This window comes from Penicillium robsamsonii (genome assembly GCF_028829455.1).
Source record: "Penicillium robsamsonii strain IBT 29466 chromosome Unknown utg000001l_segment0_segment0, whole genome shotgun sequence".
NCBI lineage: Eukaryota > Fungi > Ascomycota > Eurotiomycetes > Eurotiales > Aspergillaceae > Penicillium > Penicillium robsamsonii.
In genome coordinates this window covers 384,307-401,673 of record NW_026643219.1, presented here as the reverse complement: position 1 = coordinate 401,673, position 17,367 = coordinate 384,307, and the positions used below count along the sequence as shown (strand labels likewise).

Genomic DNA, 17,367 nt, shown 5'->3' with positions numbered 1-17,367 from the left:
GAGACAAGAAGTTCTAGAGCTTCGGATCCCTTGTGCCATGTGAGAACGTGCCTATCAAAAAGAAGCAAGAGTCTGGGATTTTCCTAGGTGTGGTTCTATTGGCCCCAGGAATGGATATGTGCTGAATTGTATGATGATCAACGGACCTAGATCGGTGTAGCGTGGGTTTGATTGGGATTGACGGGCTACCAAGCTAAAAGAGCTTCGGTGGAGTTCTCTCCTTTTTCATGTATGTATTATTGAGTTGTGTTTCCATGCAACATTGCAATTTCAGAGATTAAATGAGATGTCATGTGATGAAACCAAGGGTCCTCAGACGTTGCGCCGAGCAACGTGTTCTTCCTCTTCCTCCACCTTCCTCCACCCCTCCTCATTATTTGTTTCATATTTTCTTTTATTTTGCCGTTGAAAGAGTTCGGGAGATAACTCCACAAGATCATATCTCTCAGATTATTGGCCTGCCTCCTGCCAAGCAGGAACCGTCGGGGTAATGCCGTTCGTCATTGGTTGCAGACTATCACTGCCCCTGACGCTAAGTATGTAGTGGCTCCATGTGGCTGTCCACTAGCGGAGTTTGCTTCAGGGGCAAAGCTTTTTGGGGGTCCAAGGCAGCCCGCATAATTCCAGTCTTGGGGTAGAATTATGAGAATTATGGGCAGTCACAGACGAGCCGCTCGCGAAAGCCGGGGCTGCTCTGCTCTGCACCCCAATTGGTGCCGAGATTACGCGCACATCATCCCAGATCTAACGCCTTTTCAGCCTAGCACACTCGTGGATCTGAGCCGGGACCCTCTCCAGAGGCCGTGTCCCTTTTCTTGGTGCTTTTCCCCGTCTCTTTCCTTTCTCTCGTCTTGACCTTCATTATCTGTGAGCACTGTGTCTGTCCTGGCCGTCGGCCGTATATCTTTTGTCACTCGTTTGACTTAGCCATTCGCTTCATATATCCATTCATTTATTGATATTTGTCAATTTGCCAAGTCTTTTCCCCCTGACACAATGAAGTTCCAGATCACATCCTTCCGCGCAGCGGCGCTTGTCGCCCTCATTGCGAGCGCTGACGCCTCCAAACATAGCCATGGCCACAGCCATCACCACGAGACTCGTGATGTGGATCTGGAGAAGAGGGGTGAAAAGTGCAAGTTCCCCTCCGACGCTGGCCTGGTTGCGATCACCCCGAATGAGGAAAATGCTGGTTGGGCTATGAGCCCCGACGAGCCCTGCAAACCTGGTAACTACTGCCCTTACGCTTGCCCTCCCGGTGAGGTTTCTATGCAGTGGGATCCCAAGGCGACCTCCTACTCTTACCCTATGTCTATGAGGGGTGGTCTGTACTGTGACGAGAGCGGCAAAATCCAGAAGCCCTTCCCCAACCGCGACTACTGTGAATCGGCTGCTGGTGTTCTCAAGGCCCGCAACAAGTGTGGAAAGGCTGTCTCTTTCTGCCAGACTGTGCTGCCTGGAAATGAGGCTATGCTTATCCCCACCATGGTTGAGGACCTGGCCGATCTGGCCGTGCCTGGCATATCCTACTGGTGCTCCACTGCTGCACAGTACTACATTAACGCTCCCGGTGTCACCGCGGAGGAGGGCTGTGTCTGGGGTAGTTCGGTGAACCCCGTCGGTAACTGGTCCCCGTATACCGCTGGTGCCAATACCGACGACGATGGCAACACCTTCTTGAAGATCGGCTGGAACCCCATCTACCTGGAAACCACCACGCCCTTCCGCAAGGTCAAGCCTGACTTTGGTATCGAGATTGAGTGTGAGGGTGACGGCTGCCACGGCTTGCCCTGCAAGATCGACCCTGCTGTCAACGACGTCAACGAGATGATCGGCAAGCCCTTCGTTGGCGCTGGTGGCGCCACCGGCTGCGTCGTGACCATCCCCAAGGGCGAAACCGCGCACATCATCGTCTTCGAGAAGGAGGGTAACGGCAGCACCTCGTCGGAGACCATCGAGGTTTCCACTAGCTCTCATACCTCCACCAAGAGCGCCAGCACCTCGACTACCACTACTGCTCCGACCAGCACCAGCACCAGCACTACTGAGAGACCAACCTCCACCTCTACGTCTACTCACTCGTCAACTTCAACCTCGACTCATACATCTACCTCCAGCTCCAAATCTACTGCTAGCTCCAGCTCAACGACTCAGACGTCGAGTGTCACTAGTCTCGCCCACTTGCCCAAGTCGAGCCCGGCGGGCTATACTTACCAGCCCCACGTGCTGACTGGTTCTGCTGATATCCAAGCGGCCTCCACAATGACCGCTGCCGCTGCCGCCGCGTCCACATCTTCCGCTAGCGGTGCTACTAGCGCCACCGTCTCCATGTTGACCCTGGCCTTTAGCGCCATTGCCGCCATGGTCGTGAGAATCTAAATCAGCTTCAAATGATTCGGCTATATTAACTGCACGATACTGCATATATGTACGGGGTGTGTACAATCATCACCTTGAGACGTCTTTTCCGCACTATATTTGCCTGCGGTAATCAAGCTTGCAACTCCGCGGGCATCCATTACTGTTTGGTTCTTTCACCTTTTTTAATTCTTCTTCTACATAATCCCCCTTATTACGATTCTTCACATCCCTTGGATGTCCTTTTCACGACGCTCAACGTTGACCCTTTTTTACTCTGCTTCATGACATTTATATCCCTTGGCTCCTCAGCATTGCTCTTCTTTCCTTTCAGCTTGTTGAATATCATTTTTATTGCTTCTGGTACGCAGGGGGGTTTGTTTTTGGTTATACACGATGGTTGGGGTTGAACCACCCAGGTCCTTTTTGGTTGGACATAGCAAAATTACTGTTTATCTTTTATCCGTCAATCCTTACCACTAGGATCTTCTAAGATCTCAAACAGATTCTTATAGAAGATACAAAGCGCACTCTGCCTATTCATCCTCGCTTTGCTTCTTCTGGCCAAGCACCGCACTGTTCTTGGAAAACTCGGTAAATTGACAAACAAATATCGAAACAGACATATGATACGCCATGTACATGCATCATTACTACCAGATGCTCACATCTAATATACAAAATATAACGCCGATTGAATAACCCGAGATCAAGCAAGCCCTTCCACATGCAAACATCCCCATCCAAACGCCAAACCCAAGCAATTCAAGCATCCAATTCCCTGATAGGAACAATCATATCAGGTCTCCTTGCCTCAATAGCCAACATGTTCAAGTTCCGCTGTCTGACCTCGCGAAAGTATTTTCGTTGCTCGTTAGATGGGTCCTTGACCTTTTGTGAGTCCTCAAGGTCGTAGAACATAGTGTATATACTGAAGCCGATGAGCCCGCCTACAACGCAGCCGGCGATGATGAGGAAGATGTAGAGGGGGTATTTGTCGGGGTTGCTCATGCTACTCCGCTTGAGCAGGCTTGTAGCGTCGTGCATTGTGGGTGTTTGTGTGATTGTTGACTCTAGTGTGTGTGGAATGGTAGGCATTGTGGGTTGAAGGGCTGTAGAAGAGGCTGAGAAGATAAAGGGTCTTGTTAGTTGTTGGATATAGGGGCATCATGTGAGGTTGTATAGATACATACGAGGGCCAAAAGAAGGTGTCAATGTCAGATTTTTCTTTGTATGCAAATGTCGATTCGAAGTGACTGTTGCAGGGAGATTTGGATTATAGAGACAGGAAACAACAGATCCTCAGTGTGCGAGCTCTGACAGCTATATAAGTAAGCAGTGGCTGCACGCTAGACCCTATCTTTTCTACATCTACAGCCAAACAATGCTGAAACGCGAAGGGATTGCTAAAATCAACCATACACCCGTGATATTATTCTCAAATAGGCATAGCGGTAGCAGACTTCCGCGCCAATGACATCATGAACCGAGCGGGCGAATCAGCGTAGCTTGGGGCCTGGTGGGTCGACCAATTAAAAATGCGCAAAACAGGCTAAATGTTCTAAATATGTATACGAACTTTGACCGGACAGTAAGCTTGTCTATTCTCACGGACCTTCGGCCCCCAATTTCCAGATCTAATCTGCTATAGTGGGCTGTCCTCACTCTCATTGGTTTGATTTTGTTGTGTGTTGCGATCGATTGGCTCGCTTTTGTTCTCTCTGGGCCCGCATCGGGTGCAGCAATTCGAGTCCCAATTCGAGGATTGGAGTTGCCAAAGGGATGTTTGGTTTCTTACATGTCTCAGATAACTCGGCCTCTCCGTTTGCTAATTGGAACTCGTCAATTGCGACCCTAAGCCCCGCTGTTGCTGTAGGTCTACGGTGTGGGGTGAATACTTCAGCCCAGCCAGATCCATCTCTCCTTCTGCTACGGCTTCAAAGATATGTATTTCTATCCAAATTTATTGGATTTATACCCCTACTCGATGGGATATACTTTGTGATACACAAGATGACCTTTGGAGGGATTTGGAATGTCAATTAGAGGGGACAACCATACTGGGGTCGTATTATATGGGCTAAATTAGGGTGGAAGAGAAAATAAATGTTCATGTAAAATAATAAAAGCGCTTTTAAGGGCCGACTAGCTTCTCACTAGCATCTAGCTATAGATCATCTTTAATATTGTTTGTGTTGACGTTGAAAACATATATTTCGGGGTCTCTTCCGGTCCTGTCTTATTTTTTTTTCTTCTATGCTCTCTTATGTTAAATACCCTCTTATGTTTCTCTTATACTTAAAACTATCGGACACAAATCATGATTGAATTTGTGAACCTGATGTATCAAAAGACCCTGATTCAAAATCGCCTTATCATTATCGTGATGGCCGCAAAAAGCTACCGTAACCGGCCCGCTCGGTCAGCAAATCCTTGACGTGGACTGCGAATCTTATACCTTTCTACGCCACATTCCACATTCCACATGCCACATCCAAATGGAGACAGTATGCGAGCCATGCTGGACATGTCGCAACCGCCGCATTCAATGCGACCAGTCCGGAACACCATGCGCCAAGTGCGAGAAGGCTGGCATGGAATGCTTCGACAAAAGACCTCTGAGGTGGGTCAAAGGCGTGGCGATTCGCGGAAAGATGCAAGGCCGTACTCATGAGGGTATATCGAATGGCTCTCCTATGCACACTTCTAGAATTACAAAATCCGCGCTATCCACACCGAAGAACTCGCATCGCGCGCTGGTCCAAGCTTCTGCTAGCAGTAGGGGCCTGCCGGTTACTTTGCAAGACCCATCTATGTCAAACTTGGATCAAATTTCGAAATATTATATAGACTACTGTAAGATCTGTATGCAAAGCCCTACAACTAGGTGATACTGACATCGCATTCAGATAACGAACGAATATGCAAATTGTTCGTTGTATACGACAGCGCCAGAAATCCATTCCGGAGTTTGATCTCCTTCGGGTTGAAAGACCCCGTCTTGCAGAAGGGCATACTTGCTCTCGCGGCACGGCATCGTGCCAATACAGGTCAGCCGTTTCATCAACTTCAAGCCCCGACATCTACCCTCATTGATGCCAATCGCGATGCGCTGCTTTTCAAGCATCAAGCCATGGAGGCTCTCTCCCGGGTACTTGGTGACGGAACAATAGCCAAAAGTGATACAACCGTCGCTAGCATATTTCTTCTTATTTTCCTGGATCTCCTGGAGTTTGGAAGTGATGGTTGGAACTTCCATCTTGAGGGTGCTAAGGGGTTGATTGCATCGCACCGGCCGCTGCTGGAGGCGCAAGCTGGAGTTAATAATGGACCTGGCCAGACGGTGCAGGAGATCTGGGGGTTTATCTCCAATCAGATTCATTTGTGAGTCAAATTAAAACTAATGGATGGTGCTAATCCATGTGAGAGGCTGACTGGTTATAAATCAGAATTGAAACGCTGGGAGCAACCTTTTTACGACCCAAAGTGCTGTCGGAGTTCATATCTAACGGCCGAGCAGAAAGGCAAACCCGAGAAGAAATCGAACGATCTTTCCTTGGATGTCCAGAGTTCCTGTTATCAGCGATACAATTTCTCTCCAACGAAAGGGATGCCATCGCAGGAGAGCTGCCGGACGGCGCTGCCCTTCAAACACATATACAAGATACCACCGCGATGCTGGAGCTCATCCAAAACTTTGACTGCTACGCTTGGGTTTTGAGTCTCCAACGTTCGAGACAGTCTTCCATAGACGAAATCAATAATCTCTGTATATTATCGCAGACATTCAAAACCGGGGCTTTGATATATGGGAGACGCGTTCTTGATGCACTCATGGAAACCATCACAGAGCAGGATGATTTGGTCTCTGAGCTGTTGGGTCTGATTGCTAATTTGAAAGACGACGAGGCGCTTTTCAAATGTGTTCTGTGGGCTATCTTTGTGGCGGGTCTGGAGTGTCGGTCCCAGGCCCAAAAAGACTTTTTGGTTGAATCTTTAGAGAAGTTTTGGACTGAGACGAGCTGTTCGAATGTTATCACCGCAGCGAAGATTCTGAAAGATTACTGGGACCAGTACGAAGGCTTGGAGACTTCGTCGCGATGGATATTTGATATTGGTCGTTTGGGTCGTGACTGTCTTCTGATATAACATACCAAGCATTGAATATAACCAAAATCTCTCATATGATCTAGCACAAAAAAGATAAGATTAACTCAACTATCATACTAAAAGCGACTTGAATGCCTGGAGCAAGTCATCCTTCAGATCCTCCCAGTTCTCTAGCCCAATGCTAACTCTCAGTAGCTTCCGGTCAACCTTGGAATCCGACAAAGCTCGCCACTCGATCAAAGACTCCACGCCACCTAGACTAGTAGCATGATGGAAGAAGTGAAGCTTAGTTGGCAAAACCTTCGCAAACTGCTCATTGTGTAAGACAATAGAGAAGACGGGTCCAAACCCATTAGGCATCTGCTTCTGCAACCACGGCTCATTCTGCAAACTAGCATGATAGATCTTCTGCACAACCGACTGAACAACCATCTCCTCACTACCCGCAGCAGGAGACTCGGCTTGCATAGCACCATGAAGCCAGGAAATCAACTTGGCCGAATTCTGGCTAGCTCGTTGAACCCGCACCTCCAGCGTGCGCAGACTTCGGATTCCAAGCCAACTCTCCATATTCCCCATCACACTCCCAAGCGCGATTCTATCCTCAAACAACCGCTTCGTCCAATCAGCACGCTTCGTAGCAAGCACGCCACAGAGCATATCGCTATGTCCACCAAAATACTTCGACCCGGAATGCATGACGATATCCGCACCCCAGAGGAACGGATCCTGCAGTCCAGGCGGCGCAAACGTACTATCAACAATGAGAAACGCGCCGCGGGAGTGCGCCTTGCGCGCGTATTCCTCGATGCTGAACGCCGTTCCTAGCGGGTTGATCGGTGTCTCTAGTAAGATGACATCGCCGGGACCTAGGCTTTCGGCTGGACAGTCGAGGGCGAGTTTCTGTAGTCCGGACAGACGAGATATCACCGCAATAACTTCATGGCTGCCGTGGTATCCCTCGCCAACGGAGATGTGGCGCGGGTTGAGCAGTGTGATAGCGGCATGTAAGGCAGCTAGACCTGTTGAGTAGCTCACTGTTTGCCCGCCTATGAGGGATGAAAGCACTGCTTCGAAACGGGTTGCGTTTGGTGCGAATTCACGGGAATAGACATAGTTCTTGCCGTCGAATTCATCCTAGACGGGGTTGTTAGTGAGGGAATATGTTTGTCCGTTGGTTTGAGACGTACAACTGGATCCTCGGATAGGATGAGTTGATCTGGATCATTGGGGTATCTGAAGGTTGTAGAGAGATGGATTGGGGGTGCGACGTCAGTCACTAGATTAAGGGAATCATCTGCATGCAAGGCTTTGGTGGAAGGGTGGACGTTATGAGAGGCCATTTTGCTTTGAGAATATTGGATTCTTGGAAGTGCTTTTCAGAAAGAAAATTGAGGGCTTTTATATCTCCCAAGGCGATCAACTCTGGGAGGGACCCACTCCCGTTAACTTCCTAAAACGGAAGTCAACGGAAGTATAGGAAGCCGTACAAAAAAATATGTTCTAGTATGAAAATCACAAAAACAACAAATGAGAAATGAAGACAGCGAAAATATAGTAAAAACCGCAGTCAAGGTCACATAAAATGACATGGAGACAAGCCTAGCTTGACACCTATGTTTGAGTCTAGAATCTAGGAAGCCATCTTTCCCCATTTCTATATCCCACTCCATTCCATCTCTTCATCCCGGCTCATTCAACCCACCTCCTTATTCGCCACATCCTTTAGCACCCGAAGCTTCTTCACCATGGAGAAAGACCGTGTCCAGGGTAAGTCATTATCTAAAAATTGAGTACTTTCAACCTAATGATATCCAGAGGGCTCCGCTGAGAGCGATGAGACTACCTCGAACGAGTTCAATTTGCTGTTACATGAGATCACAGCCCGCTGCAATCAACAGGCAAGGGAGATCAACAAATGGCTTTTTTACACCAAGAATTTTAAACAGACTATTGCCGATACATTGGAGAAGGAGAAACTCAAGAAACAAGGTGCTGATATCAAAGCTATGAGATGGCAACCTAGGACACCGAGAACACCCAGAATACTGAGAACGCCGAGGGCATTCCAAATACCTAATTAATATGGTATCAATAGCATTGTTTGAGTTTTGTGGAATTTCTTCAAGTTATGAATGCGAGAGAACAGTGGGCCGATAAGATGACCCCAACGTCTCTCGGCCCCGGCTTTTCCCCCTCACATCTTCTCTTCTAGCATATCACGCCAAAATGCCTCCCTCGGCTCAAACGGTAAGCCATCATCTACTCTTCTGTTTCTCTGCTTTTGCAGACGCATTTCATGATCTGCACACTTCCCCTAAATCTCGCTACCTAGAGCTCCCAAGGCTACCCCGCACTGCCTATATGCACTTCCTATATAACATCTGCCTGTAACTCCCATGCGCGTCCGACACAGAAACAAAACTAACAATGGAATCAAAGACCAGATTAGTTTCTACCCTGCGCCTACTTATCCCCCGTCTCCGCCTCCTACAAAAGAAAGATACAGCCTCCTCAGTCGTCCAACGCCGCGAACTCTCCCAACTCCTCACTGAAGGCCGCGATGCATCAGCGCGCATCCGAGTCGAAAATGTCATCGCAACCGATATCGCAGTGGAGGTAATGGAGATGGTCGAGCTCTACTGTGAGCTACTGCTGGCGCGTGCAAACGTGTTGGACCAGATGGCCTTCAGCGACCAGGGTACCCGCGCCAGACTTCGCGCCAAGGAATTGCTCAAGAAGCGCACCCAGGAACAAGCTGGTGCTACGGGATCAAATACCGCGGGTGTCAAGGGCGCTGGGGAAAACACTGGCTCACGATTCGGGTTCTCTTGGTTGGGAGGAGGAGCGCAAAAGAAGGAGGCTGAGCGGGCCGCGCCAATTACAGCTGGTGGTGCGGATGACTCTGGTGATGGACTTGCGAATGACGATAATCCCTACCTGGATACTGCACTCGACGAGGCTGCTACTGTGGTCTTCTACGCGTGGCACCGCTTTCCGCATGAGGTGCGCGAATTTACTATGCTTCGCACTATGCTGGGCGAGCGATATGGCAAGGAGTTTATGACTCTGGCGCAAGATAATAAGGTCGATACTGTCAAGGTTCCGGATCGGCTTCTCAAGGGCTTGCGTGTGCGTCCACCAGGACAGGAACTTGTTGAGAGTTATCTTCGAGAGATTGCGAAAGCATACGGGGTTGAAGGGTATGGGGATGAAGAAGAGCTGGGAAGTGCGCCGGAATTTGTGGATGATGTTGGTGATGGTGGTGATGGCGACGCAGAAGAACCCCAATTACCGCAAACTCCTGGCAAGCAGCAAGGAGACTCAGCGTCGAGGCCGAACCTCTCTGAAGCGAGACGTGCCTCGGAGACCAGTGAATTGACCAAAGCTACGCCTCCACGTGGACTCGCCGCGGGCCGAAGTCCTGTCAGCGTTGCGCCGCCAGCCCCCAGAACAGATAATCCTCATCCCAGAGTCAAGCTTCCCGGCACAGAGGGTAAGGCTGCTGCCGTCTCAAAGGAGGATGGCTCGAAGAGCAAGAGTAACAACAGTGGGATACCCGAGCTGGATGAACTGACACGAAGATTTGCGGATTTGAAGAGGAGACCATGATTGAGGAGCTGAGTATCTCAATATTCACCAGAATTCGGCACTCAGCGTCTTGATTTTAGCCATTTTTCAAGTTGGTTTCCTTTCCGGTGCCCTGGACAGAGCTCAGGTCGAATGTCTTTGCTTCAATCCCTGCATAATACATCACGTCTTCTCATTTTAACCAATTCACGTTAATTGCAGTCGACTGGCTATCCGTGAAATTCCACATTGTAAATTAGACCAATTGGTCCACTTCCCCAAATATGACTGGTCATATTCAGTGCGGAGCGCCGCAGTTGGAGGATACGTCTCCGTACTCCGTACTTCCAATGTTAGAGGCAACGAATGATAATGTTACATTGGAATTAGCACGGCTTTTGTCGATAGATCACTCCAAAAATATATATGTCGATGCATTAGGGGTGAATAATCGAGCACCTAAGAACCTATACTGTAGCTATAAGGCCAACTAATAATTACCACGTGATAGAAGCAATAGAAGCAAGGCACGCCCCCAGAGCTGTGGATTTCCAGTTGCCTAAAATATCTAACGAAACAGGCCGACCATAGCTCAAATATCGAATTTCACCCAATATTTGACGCATAGAAGCAGTACAGATCGGAACCCCGTTGGAACTACGCACGGGACCCGCAAAACCCAATCGCGTCGATACACCTCCGCCCCAAAAAAAAGCGAGCCATGACACAGACTTAATATGACCTCCGAATCCCCTGCAAATCCGATCTTCCCTAGCTAGCAGTCGCTAGACTCTGCGACAATCCCCCCGACCCCCGAAAACGCCCCCAAAAAGGCCCCAACTACTATGCCGGTCTATATGCTCCACGGCTTCCGCTGGCCCCGCGCCGGATTCACGGGGATCCGCGTATACATCGTACTCCACAACCTGGAAGAAGCAGCAGCAGAATACATCCAGCAACCACTGACGACAGAACTCCTCGCCGAATCCTTCCACAAAACACAAGCGGACCTCGTGACCCGTCTGCCGGAACTGTCGTTTATCGAACAGTATGACCCCGCCGATGAGAGCAGTGGCACGGTCAGCCAGGACCATGCGTATATTTCAACGCGGGTCCTGGAGATTCCAGAGGATGGGAGTGGTGGTGGTGGTGGTGGCGGAGAGAATATTGAGGATTGCGTGGAAAAGGGATCTGGGTTGACGGATGACCAGATGGCGGCACTAGAGCAATTGCGCGATCGACTTGCTCCCGGCGAGAAGATCGGCTGGTATCTTGTTTACAATGGGGATCCTGAACGGTGGTTTCCTGATTCTGAAGACGAGGAGGATTACGAGTCTGAGGAGGACTCTGAGGAGGAGAGCCAGACGAGGCAACAGAGTCAGGTCCAGAGCCAGAGGGAGAGCAGGAGTAGTTTTACAAAGACTCCTAGTCCGCAGAGCTATACGGTAAGTTGGTTCCTTTCGTTTATTTTCTGTTTTACTGGGGAGATCTCTTTTTGCGGGATTTCTTTCGGTCTTACTGCTACATGGTTGCTAATGGAGTATTTCTAGACTCGTCTGACGAGATTCTGGAATCGGATGAGCTCGGGGTGAGAGCTGTAGCTGGGCGCTACGGAACATGGTAAATCAAATCGATTTGTTCCGTCACTACGCCGTGTCACTCGATTGCCTCGTTACAAGTGTTACACCGGGCTGTGATGGGAGCTTTTAACGAATTCTACGCTTTATGTCTGTTGATACTCTATGTCTTGCAAATATTGTTATACTAGTTCAGTTTATGTATTGGATATCTCATGGGAACCAAATTGCTTGCAGATTTGATAGAATAAGTTACTATAGTTATCCAGTATTCGTTTCTATTTCGTCTTGTATCTCTATGAAATCCGATCTGGGGCGGTGAGCCTAGGCAATATGGGAGGGGAGCTTCGATAATGGGAACAGCGGAGAACATCCAAAGCTTGTCGCAACACTCCCCCCGAGTGGTTTCATAAATGCTGACCAGGTAACATCCTGGCCTTTAATCGCAATGGTTCTCTCATTTATCCTGGTTCAGAATCGCCAGTGAGTGGCTGTCCGCCCCGGTCATCTTCGATTTCCACGCTAATGACGGTATAGGGGGAAAACGCGCCTGGCAAAATGGTATTCACCATACAGTGTAAGTGTTGCCAGAACCCCATCAGTGAATACATAATTGGGACTTTGAGCTGACACCGGCTTGCAGGATGAAGAGAAAGTCAAATTGAAAGGCGAGGTTCGTCAATGCAATACCACCCGCACCCGCACTTGCTCCGAGGTTCCCATCCAACTAACCACCGACAACCGTCTAGGTCCATCGCCTCGTCGCTCCCCGAGATCAGAAATACCAGTCCAACTTTGTCGAGTTCCGCCGGAGTACCAAGGTCGTCTACCGAAGATATGCCGGCTTGTTCTTTTGCGTCTGCGTCGATGCGAATGACAATGAGCTAGCCTATCTCGAAGCTATCCATTTCTTTGTCGAGGTGCTCGACCAATTCTTTGGTAATGTGTGCGAGCTGGATTTAGTCTTCAATTTCTACAAGGTGCGTACAAGTCGCTGGTAATGCACTGCTCGGCGTGAACCAGAGTTGGCGTGGGATCGGAGTTGCATGAGCCGTGATACTAACGTGTGTCGGGTTTATAGGTCTACGCTATCCTGGACGAAGTCTTTCTCGCAGGCGAGATTCAAGAGACAAGCAAGCAGGTTGTTCTCACGCGATTGGAACACCTGGATAAGTTGGAGTAGAAGTGAACCGTGATATTCGGATTCGGGAACGATGTGGGACCCTTATCGATTACGGACCCGACTGCATTGGACAAATCAAAACAGTCATTTGCATGGAGTTTCAGGTGTATGGGTGGCTTTCAGACAACATTAGTGCTGTTCATGTTCATATCAGGGATTATTCTGGAGATATCAAAGTATCGGTACAGCTCATGCCACCACTTAGGGGCCAATATCGAAATCACAGGTCGGGAGAGTACACTGCATACAGTTCGCTCTCTAGTCTATTTGCTTATTGTGGATGAACAGGCTTTTCAGAGGCGTCCTTGCTTTATTTCAAGGCTTGCATCGTGGACGGAATCTTATATCTTTCAAGGTTCGTATTTGCACCAGCAATCCCAGCCTACACGTAAAATCACATTCCATATTGAGCAAAGCAATATCGGATTCGACTCTATCCCAGGTTATACATGGTCGTTTTCACGCAAATTTAGTCCTTAGTAAATATCTTGAAAAAAAAGACATCACCAGGCCGCATAAGCGGTCAACTATTCTTGTTTTTCTTCAATGGAAGGATCGCTTCCTGCTCCGTGGGCATGCTGTGATATCTGGTCAGGCTTGAGACAAAGAAGCTGATAATCTGCTGAATCACAAATCTGCACATGTGGTTGCCAATGCCAAGCCTTTCCTTCGTATTCTCTTTCCATACATAGCTGTGTCACTGCCGAAAAAAACTGCCGTTAGTGGATGCCTAGCGGAGATGGAATGCGCAAACCTGGACCCTTAAGCTCGGATTAGATTGCAATGGATGTGCAGCCCTGTTTCCATTTGAGGAGTTTTTTAATTGGTATGACTTGGTGAGGTGATCATGGCCATCGATGGCGAGCGTTAGCCTAGAGGTCTTGGCACAACACATTTAAGGAGCTCTGTCGCTGTTGACCCTTACAAAGGGTCTGCCCTGCTGGGACATTCTTCTTCGCTTTATTTTTACTACATTCAACCTGCCACAAAGAGTCTGTCCTACTCTGACTTTATCATGCACGTTCCAGGCGAAATATCGTGATGGATTTACCGGAACAACACCATCCGTTATAGACTGGCCATGACACACTAGCTCTGCCTACACAGCCTCACAGACATCTGCTCAGTCTTGCTGGACACGTGACAAAACCTGGTTGTCTGGCCTCGGGGTGCACGGGGATAGTTTCCTAAATGAAAAACATCTCAGCAACACGGGACGATCACTTTAACCGTGACAATACTGATGCACCGCGGAAATCCTCACACATTACACACCGGACGCTTATACCCCTGACGATGAAAACCATGTGAAACTTCGTCTCTTAACATACCCAATGCCAACTCCCCTGATCAATACTTGGGGTAACAACGGCATTGTGTCCGCGATACATCGAGTGATCTTTCCTGTGATAGGCAGTGTGGCGGGACGATCCAGGAGAAGGGCCCCATCATGACAGGTTGAAACTTTGACATACTTTCCGCGGTGTTAAGAGTAAATTGGACCGGGGTTGCCATGTGGAACTCGCAACTGCAGTCTCGAACGAGCAATCGATCTGATGGAGCGGAGGCGTCGGATTCTCGTACCCGGAGCGTTTTTTGGACACAGTGATCTGCGTGGAATATTGTGGGCCAAGCTTGACAAACACAATTTCAATTTCACTGCGTGCTGAATATGAGATGCAGCAACACAGCATTACAGGCTCCTACATATGAAGTAAACGAGTCTACGATGATCTATAAGCTTACTATGTGACTCAACAGACCTTCGGAATTACGCACTCTCCACAAGTTGAAGTTGTACGCGTTTCCATTTTGAAGCTCCACCAATGACCGACAATGCATGGATCTTCGCCAAAATCCTGAGGGTTGGAATTTCGGAGCATACGTGGATCAGTCTTGGCAGGAACAATTTCCAGGTAATTTTCATTTACCAAAATTCCCGACTTTGCATACCATACAATACCATACACTCCACAAAAACACCCCTGACAATCCCTATCCCTGTGCGTCAGCTTGTGACGTCGCCCCGTGCCTCTATGTGTATACGTACAATGACTTTTTCGAGGGCCATGTACGTATCCTATTGTCTTTGACTCGGAGTACGGAGTACAGCTTGTACACTCATAGTCGGATGTTAGAACCCAAATGGGTGGAATGAATTGCCAGTGGAAACATTGCCACTCGCGGGGATAGTACTTCGGGGTGGAAAAGTGGTTCGGGGCTCGTCATTGGCACACTATGAATGCCCACTCTATCTATCTCCCTTGGAGATCAGTTCGGGCCTGGATTTTTTTTTAGCTGGCTCTTTTTTTCTTGTATTTATTCTTTTTTATTCTATCTCCATATCAACTTCTTAAAGGCCCCCCTTCCTTCTAGACTTTTTCCAGTCTTGTCCTTTCTTTATCAAGCTTTACTTCCTTTCGTTTATACCTACACTTCTTCACTCTCTATAGAAGTTCCAACTATACTGAGGTACAATTGAGCTTATAAATATGTCTCTCATGCTCTCCGATAATCTGGCTCCCCAGCCCATGACCGACATCTTCACCGATGACACAAACATTGACCGCCGAAAGTGCCACCGCACAGTGCCTATGAAGGTCCTTGCTCTGGGTGTTGGTCGTACCGGAACTGCCTGTGAGTATGATGTGCTGTGTTGCGTTGGATTTGGTCTATTGCATATACCGGGTCTGGTGGAAACGATAAGCATATACTAATTATTATTTGACAGCTCTCCGCAAGGCCTTTGAGCGTTTGGGCTATGGCAAGTGCTACCACATGATGTGCGCAAGTGTTGAGAACCCGCCGGATTGCCTCATGTGGCACGATGCCCTGAACGCGAAGTACGACGGAATCGGCGAGTTCGGCCGCAAGGAATGGGACCAACTTCTGGGTGACTGCCAGGCCGTCTGTGACTGGCCGGCCTGTGCCTTTGCAAAGGAGCTGATCGAGGCATACCCAAATGCAAAGGTCATTCTGACCACCCGTGATGTCGACCCGTGGCACGCGTAAGTCACACTCGCACCTTGTACATCTGTATTTTTGGCCCAAAGAATACGATACTAACAAACCAACAGTTCCGTCATGAAGACCGTCCACTGGCGTGTCTCAGACCCAGAGCACAAGTTCGTGTCGAACTTCAGCTGGGCCGCTGGCATGTACTACCCCATGCTGAACAAGTTCTTCGAGACATTCTTCCGCGGTGACTTCCCCGGAAAGGGCAAGCAAGTCTACGAGGACCACGTCGCCCAGGTCCGCAGCATGGTTCCCCCCGAGCGTCTGCTCGAATACAACATCAACGACGGCTGGGCCCCGCTCTGCGAGTTCCTCGAGGAGGAGGTCCCCGACACTCCCTTCCCCCGCGGTAACGACATGGCCGACTTTTACAAGCGCTGCAGCACTCGCAACCGTCACCAAATGATGAACGCTGCCCTCCAGGCCGTCACTATTGGTGGTTCGCTGCTTGCCGCTGGCTTTGCTGCTACTTTGGCTTTCAAGCGTTTCTCCCCACGCTAAAATGCTCGTCCTTCCATCTTGCGTTCTTTTTCTTTTATCATATTCCCCACATCTCATATTTTGCTGGCTGCTAGTGTGCGCAGGCGCCTTTAGTATGTTGCCATACCCCGTGGTCCTTTTTGTTACTTTTTTTTCCCCCTGCTATCCTCATTGGAGCAGACCATGCATCTATCACGTCGGTCTCCTTGTTTTGGCATCTTCATTCTGTCATAATTGATTTAACGAGGGACTTGTTGGAGAACAATCCGGTAATAAAACAGTATATACTATCTATTTCTTCCATTTTTACTATCTTTCCTCCTGCATACCCCGTACCAGTGCATCAAATCACCCCCAGCTCTCAAATCAGGGATAAAGCACAAGGGAGCCGCTTCCCCAAGGCTCTGTCATCATCATGCATTGCCTAGAGGCAAGGGGCGCCTAAAATCTCGGCCAAGAAAAGCCTTACCGCCGACTTTCGATCGATCGGGGTCAACGTAAGGCGAACATGGAGTAGGCCGATTTATCACCGATCAATTGTACATGTACAGCATACACATAACATAGCAACTGCTTCAACAAGTAAATAAATAATAACTTCTAAGTCTGCCGTCCATACCTGGTCCCGCCCTTCCTACCTTTCCACTCTCGTACTCGTACGAAATACGAAAAAGAGAAAACGCATAAGCCACACTTTATTGGAGAAGCGACGTGGAGGTGTGTATTGACTAGTGGCTTGGCACGGTGGGAAAATGACCCATATGACTTGACCAAGCGATATGTACAAAAAGTACATACATACATACACCATTGAAAGTTACATGTATTGTTATTTATTGTATGTTCTTGTAATGGAGAAATAACGGATATAACTGCGTCGCTGTTCCAACGTACAAGCATAAGCGGGTCCGGGGCTTGCTTATTTTGCTCTAGACTCGGGAGAGGATCCTCTTAGAAGGCTTGAAGGATTTAACCAAAATACGTAACAAAGACGAGATTGGGTTGGTATACGTGGACTAATGGCACCTTGAGTGATCGGTTATTGTTCGCGAATTAGGCTATTTTGGGACAGAG

General features: G+C 48.7%; 9 protein-coding genes across 9 annotated transcripts; 7 read left to right on the top strand and 2 right to left on the bottom strand.

Annotated features, from left to right (window-relative positions):
- Positions 1-996: 996 nt before the first annotated feature.
- On the top strand, positions 997-2,379 carry N7447_000174 (SUN domain-containing protein; the record flags this gene model as incomplete). Its single annotated transcript, XM_057224450.1, has 1 exon — positions 997-2,379. The coding sequence occupies one exon, from the start codon at positions 997-999 to the stop codon at positions 2,377-2,379; it is 1,383 nt and encodes a 460-aa protein (XP_057088466.1).
- Positions 2,380-3,123: 744 nt separating this feature from the next.
- N7447_000173 (uncharacterized protein) lies at positions 3,124-3,456 on the bottom strand (the record flags this gene model as incomplete). The annotated part of the gene is made up of 1 exon (XM_057224449.1): positions 3,124-3,456. The coding sequence occupies one exon, from the start codon at positions 3,454-3,456 to the stop codon at positions 3,124-3,126; it is 333 nt and encodes a 110-aa protein (XP_057088465.1).
- A 1,400-nt stretch (positions 3,457-4,856) lies between these two features.
- On the top strand, positions 4,857-6,507 carry N7447_000172 (Zn(II)2Cys6 transcription factor; the record flags this gene model as incomplete). Its single annotated transcript, XM_057224448.1, has 3 exons — positions 4,857-5,223; positions 5,268-5,742; positions 5,808-6,507. 3 exons carry the CDS (start codon positions 4,857-4,859, stop codon positions 6,505-6,507), a joined length of 1,542 nt encoding a protein of 513 aa, XP_057088464.1.
- Positions 6,508-6,579: 72 nt separating this feature from the next.
- On the bottom strand, positions 6,580-7,811 carry N7447_000171 (putative transsulfuration enzyme family protein; the record flags this gene model as incomplete). Its single annotated transcript, XM_057224447.1, has 2 exons — positions 6,580-7,605; positions 7,659-7,811. The coding sequence occupies 2 exons, from the start codon at positions 7,809-7,811 to the stop codon at positions 6,580-6,582; spliced, it is 1,179 nt and encodes a 392-aa protein (XP_057088463.1).
- A 405-nt stretch (positions 7,812-8,216) lies between these two features.
- On the top strand, positions 8,217-8,552 carry N7447_000170 (uncharacterized protein; the record flags this gene model as incomplete). The annotated part of the gene is made up of 2 exons (XM_057224446.1): positions 8,217-8,238; positions 8,287-8,552. 2 exons carry the CDS (start codon positions 8,217-8,219, stop codon positions 8,550-8,552), a joined length of 288 nt encoding a protein of 95 aa, XP_057088462.1.
- Positions 8,553-8,898: 346 nt separating this feature from the next.
- Positions 8,899-10,080, top strand: N7447_000169 (IST1 family protein; the record flags this gene model as incomplete). Its single annotated transcript, XM_057224445.1, has 1 exon — positions 8,899-10,080. One exon carries the CDS (start codon positions 8,899-8,901, stop codon positions 10,078-10,080), a length of 1,182 nt encoding a protein of 393 aa, XP_057088461.1.
- An 803-nt stretch (positions 10,081-10,883) lies between these two features.
- Positions 10,884-11,630, top strand: N7447_000168 (uncharacterized protein; the record flags this gene model as incomplete). Its single annotated transcript, XM_057224444.1, has 2 exons — positions 10,884-11,483; positions 11,589-11,630. 2 exons carry the CDS (start codon positions 10,884-10,886, stop codon positions 11,628-11,630), a joined length of 642 nt encoding a protein of 213 aa, XP_057088460.1.
- A 433-nt stretch (positions 11,631-12,063) lies between these two features.
- N7447_000167 (AP-2 complex subunit sigma) lies at positions 12,064-12,798 on the top strand (the record flags this gene model as incomplete). Its single annotated transcript, XM_057224443.1, has 5 exons — positions 12,064-12,098; positions 12,153-12,192; positions 12,259-12,288; positions 12,365-12,595; positions 12,697-12,798. The coding sequence occupies 5 exons, from the start codon at positions 12,064-12,066 to the stop codon at positions 12,796-12,798; spliced, it is 438 nt and encodes a 145-aa protein (XP_057088459.1).
- A 2,492-nt stretch (positions 12,799-15,290) lies between these two features.
- N7447_000166 (sulfotransferase family protein) lies at positions 15,291-16,314 on the top strand (the record flags this gene model as incomplete). Its single annotated transcript, XM_057224442.1, has 3 exons — positions 15,291-15,435; positions 15,530-15,806; positions 15,876-16,314. The coding sequence occupies 3 exons, from the start codon at positions 15,291-15,293 to the stop codon at positions 16,312-16,314; spliced, it is 861 nt and encodes a 286-aa protein (XP_057088458.1).
- Between the last annotated feature and the right edge of the window lie 1,053 nt (positions 16,315-17,367).